Source organism: Sinocyclocheilus grahami, unplaced genomic scaffold (genome assembly GCF_001515645.1).
Source record: "Sinocyclocheilus grahami isolate Dianchi unplaced genomic scaffold, SAMN03320097.WGS_v1.1 scaffold508.1, whole genome shotgun sequence".
NCBI lineage: Eukaryota > Metazoa > Chordata > Actinopteri > Cypriniformes > Cyprinidae > Sinocyclocheilus > Sinocyclocheilus grahami.
Genome location: NW_015505687.1, coordinates 612,481 through 617,788, shown reverse-complemented (window position 1 = coordinate 617,788; position 5,308 = coordinate 612,481). Strand labels below are relative to the sequence as shown.

Below are 5,308 nucleotides of genomic sequence, written 5' to 3'. Positions count from 1 at the left end.
TTTTTTTTCAACCTCCCCCCCCCCCCCCCCCCCCAAAAAACATTTGCTGTTTTTTCTACTTTGGCTGTTGCTATGCACTCACTCTCTCAAATGTGTTGTTGGAAAGTCCGGTTCATTCTAGTGAATTGTTTTGTTCCAATGGTTCATGTGAGTGAACACATTAAAAAAGTTTTAATGATTCAAATCTCTACACTGCATTTTAAGATCAGCTGTTTTACATCTAGTTAAGTGCTGCTCATCCCTTTTTTTTCTGTTATATTAGGGTCTGTTCTAGTTTAAGGTGTATTTAGTGTAGAGATTGGCGATCTTCCTAAAATATCATATCACAATCTTATCCACGATCTGAATCCTATGGACTTTATCTATTTGCACAATTTAAAGGGTTAGTTCACCCAAAAAAGAAAATTCTGTCATTAATTACTCACCCTCATGTCATTCCAAACCCATAAGACCTTCGTTCATCTTTGGAACACAAATTTAGATATTTATGATTAAATGTGACTCAGACCCTGCATAGATGGCAATAAAACTGAAATATTCCCAAGTCATAAAGAGTACATAAAGAGTTCCCATGGATTATTTTACCGATCTCCTTGCTACGTTTCTGGACTTGGGAACATTTAAGTTGTATTGCTGTCTATGCAGGGTCTGAGAGCTCTCACATTTCATCAAAAATATCTTAATTTGTGTTCCGAAGATGAACGAAGGTCTTACGGCTTTGAAACGACTTGAGGGTGAGTAATTAATGATGAACATTTTTTGGATGAACTAACCCTTTAAAACTCAGCATTGCATTAAACAATTGTCAATGGTCATTAAAAACTTAGTTAAACTTTATAACACTGCATCATTGTGTGATTTTAAAGGGGTCATATGATGCGATTAAAATTTTTCCTTTCTCTTTGGAGTGTTACAAGCTCTTGGTGCATAAAGAAGATCTGTAAAGTTGCAAAGACTAAAGTCTCAAAACCAAAGAGATATTCTTTATAAAAGTTCAGAGTCAGCCACACCTACCTAAAATAGCTCGTTCTAACACGCCCCCCCACACATCTACGTCACGATGTGGGAAGATTTGCATAACGCCGGCCAAATGTTCACGCAAAGAAAGAAGGCATAACTTTTATTCTCACTGTAGTATTGTTGTTGCCGCCGCCGCCATGTCGTGAAGGCGCTGTTTCTCGTTGTGAAAGCGAAACTACTTTGTTTGGTTTTCCAAAAGAGGACGATTTGCGCTAGAGTGCCGGCTGTTCTGACTCGGACTGTAAGTATGTTTTTTTAATATTTAAAGAATTTGCCACTGACGATTCAAACGCAAGTTTTGAGCAGTGTAGAGTAGCACTTGTTGTTTGTCATTTCTCCGATCACAAATGCAGACATGGTGCAACGCTTAAGACATTATAAGTCATTATAATCCGTAATTATGTCCCCACTGGATGCAAAAAATGTCTCGTTTATAATGGGTTTTAATGTTTTTCTCGTCACTCCGGCTGGACAGGGCATCACAATATATGGTAAGGGGCGTAACATTTCCGTCACACGCTTGAGGTATTCGGCCAATCACAATGCACTGGATAGCATTTTTTGTGTATATTTGACAGTTTATGCGCGTGCCTGAAACCCTCAGTATACTTACTTGTCTATGTTTAGCTCCGTGTGGGAACACACAGAACGCACCTGAGGAACAGTCTCTTTTGCAGTTAATACACTTTTTATAGCTCTTTAAAATAAAGCATGTCCCGCAGTAGACTGCATTTCACGACAGCCACGTTACATGATTTGACCAATTTGGACATTGTTAGGATTTTAAGGACAGGCGAAAGCGCACTGCTTTAAATAAAATCGAAACTCAAACTAAAATTTTATTTGTCGCAGTACTACTGCTAGCTCACGTTGAACTGTTTTTCAGATACGTCACCACACATGAAAGACACAAGATATAATTTGGCCAGTCACAGTCATCTAGTAGGCAGTCATTGCTATAGTTTTAAAATTTTTTACAAAGACATAAAAGATCACGATCTCTACGATGCACTTAAAGTAGATTGTCGATGTCTTCAAGATCGATCATGATATGAAATCGTCAGATCGCCCACCCTTAATTTAATGTAAATTTATCTGTTTAAGTTTTAATTCTGTCACTTCATTATTTAAAACCCTCTTAGTATTACTGGTATATTTAAGGGATATTTTTACTTTGTCACAGGTTAAATGTACAGATTATATCATTGGTTACATTTAGAAAACTATTTTAAGTAGCTTAAATGTAGCCAAATAGGCCCTCAGGTTGTTTTTGTCCCTTTTGTAACCGAGATCCTATTTTGGTCCCATATGGTGCCATGTGCGTATTTATATTTTGCTAAGTTGTACAGAATGTGAGTACTCTAAACACCAATGTTTTGTTACTGCTGTATCAATTGTAGTTTCTTTGACCACAGCTCTGATATGTGAAGCTTTTTTCGCTACAGAGTAGGTATGTGAGACTTTATATTTTGCAGAGTAAGAGTATTTTACAAAGTGTTGCAACTGTGATACACCCTCTGTTCAGTAACTCTCTTTGTTAAAAGTAAATGGAAGTTATACTTTGGACTTAACCTAAATAAAACGATGTTTAACAAGCTTCTAGCTGTTGTGATCTGAGTTTGAATATGTAGACCAGTTTTTTTTTTCCTTTCAATATGAGAAACGTTTGCATTTTGAGCCTCAACAAACTGATTTCCTCAGATCAGAAGAGCAGAACAGCTTTGTTTCAGATGATAGTCTGTCATTTACATGATTGTTCGGATCATCCAGGAAGTGCCGTCTTATTCTCCTACATACGTGTTTTCTGTGAGCATGCAGTTTTGTGACATGCAGTTTGCATGCTATCTATTCTGTCTTGTTCTTTTTCCCTTCCAGTATGTGTTTACCTGTGTGTGTGGGTCTGATGTGTGTGTCCTGTAATGTTTGGTGTGTTTCTGTAGCGTTTGACAAAGGCACTGGATGGATAGCATCGACGCTGAAGCCCTCTACCTGACCACAGCGCAGCACGGGCAACCTCAATGCGAGCTTTCCCTTCCTGCTGTGGAAGTACCTGCCCTTGGCGGGTAAGAACACATACACTTCATGTCTTTTCACCCCAGGGGTATGAGGATACCCTCCATCTGCAGGTTTTCCCTCAGTGAGAAACAAATCTTTCAAGCAGCTTCTTTTTGAAGCTGGAATGAGAAGAAAAACATTGCTTTTTATTTTTCATTGCTCCTTTTTCTAAATAGTACCCATGCCTGCAGTGTGCAGCCCACCAGATGTCATGGCCTGTTTGAATGTGTCAGACCATTGAAAAAGTAATAAAATCATTACATTCTGATTAATCGCTGAAACATTAGTTCTCTCTTTTGGAAGGGTGTTCTTAAAAATATTGCTGTATATATGATTTATATGCATTACTTTCGGACTGAATCAGCATATTGGATACATTTATTTAGCAATTACTGAATGTGTTGATAGAAGCAAATAAATTCTTTAAAAATCCTACAATGTGATTTTCTGGATTTTTTTTTCTCATTTTGTCTCTCATAGTTGAGGTATACCTATGATGAAAATTACAGGCCTCTCTCATCTTTTTAAGTGGGAGAACTTGCACAATTGGTGGCTGACTAAATACTTTTTTTCCCCACTGTATGTTGTTACATATGGTGTTTTTGTGCTAAACAAAGCCAAATAGTGGACCTCAGCCTGTCTGTGGCTTGTTTTGTTTGTCGCCTTTGACTGCGAGCTTATAACACGACCCTTGTCGAATGACCCTAGGCAGCTTTTTCCTCCCTCCCTTCCATCAGCCCTCCATGCTGGAATAGTGTACAGTTCATGGCCCGCTGTTGGAACCCGATTGTGTCCTGGCGGTGCTTCAGCTCAGGGATTAGCAGAGAGCTGCCCGTCCCCATTCATTCCTGCCACTCACTCACGCTTATCAGCATCGATCTGACATGTTATTTATCTGACACTGCACTCAGTTCTGCTTTGCTAGGAGAAAAACTCACAAAAAAGTCCCCCTCCATCAGCACTTTCCTTTGTGGGAGCAGGGGTGCAGCTTTTAGTGGCCTGTTCGGCCCATCCTAATTCTCAGTCCCAGCCCAGTGACCAGAGCTACGGCCTGTGTTTGTCATCTAGCACAGTGCCGAGCCTCATCGTTGTCTCTCTTTGCTCCATGTCGATTTGAGTTTTGTGGGGTCTGATCAGCCTCAATGAGGTGTACGCTTCCCTTTCTTACCCAGCTGTTCCCATGTCACTTATGACTGAACCTTGAGAGACGTACTTGACGGATATTCGCTGTGGCTGTTTTAGTGTTTAAGTGTGAGAAAGTCTGTTTTTGTCGATTCCATCAGCGTTCATTTGAGACTTACTGACTAGTGAAGTGCTGAAGAAAATGGCTTCCTTTAAACTGGATTTTCTGCCAGAGATGATGGTGGACCATTGCAGTTTGAGTTCCAACTCGGTGTGAGTACAGACTTGACTTTAGCCTGGTGTAACTTGATTTGGATTACACACTAATACCTTAAGTTCTCGTTTGATTGATGGTCACTGTGTTAGGGTGGAATGTTCTGAATTTTTATGTTTAATATTTCTTTATTAATCAGTGTGGTTTGTAAAATCTTATGAGTGGTTAACTGGTTTCTTTACACCAGATTCAGAGCTGAGAGTACAGTAAATGTAAAATGTAGCGCTGTGTAATTAATCGCATGCGATTGTAATGCGCATCTCGTCAGTAAAGCCGGTTTCGTGATTGGTAGTAAATCTGCATCACCTGCTTTCAGATGGAGCGGCATTTACTACACAGAGCCATAGTTCACTGACAATTAGGCAATGTCGCGTTCATAATCGCAGATGAATCGCATTCGATTATGAACGCGATATTGCCTAGCGTGTTAGTGAACTATGGCTCTGTGTATTAAATGCGCTCCATATGAAAGCAGGTGGAGATTTACTACCAATCACGTAACCGGCTTTACTGACGAGATGCGCATGACAATTGTATGCGATTAATTGCACAGCCCTAGTCAAATGTTTTGGGTGAATGTAAGTTTGATTCAGAGTAGTGGTCGACCGATATATCGCCTTGGCCGATATTTGTCATTTTTCAAATATCGGCATCGGCCGATAAGTTTTTCTGTTGGGACGATGTGTTCGAGGCGCCTGAGCGCACAACGCTCACATTCTCCCTCTTGTTCGCTGTCGTCGTTCAGTTCTGTCTAATATGGATAAGTCTATCTGATAATTAGGGATGCTCCGATCCGCCTTTTTCGCTTCCGATACCTAGGGTTCAGTATTGGCCGAT

The 5,308-nt window shown here is 40.0% G+C and overlaps 1 protein-coding gene across 1 annotated transcript in view; it reads left to right on the top strand.

The window, feature by feature from the left end:
* The window catches only part of LOC107554620 (CUGBP Elav-like family member 1), a 49,319-nt gene that overhangs the window by 15,131 nt on the left and 28,880 nt on the right, over positions 1–5,308 (top strand). Inside the window, exon 3 of the mRNA XM_016237185.1 lies at positions 2,961–3,083. Coding sequence (XP_016092671.1) covers positions 2,980–3,083 — 104 coding nt within the window. The 5' untranslated portion in view covers positions 2,961–2,979. The remainder of the gene's footprint in view (positions 1–2,960; positions 3,084–5,308) is intronic.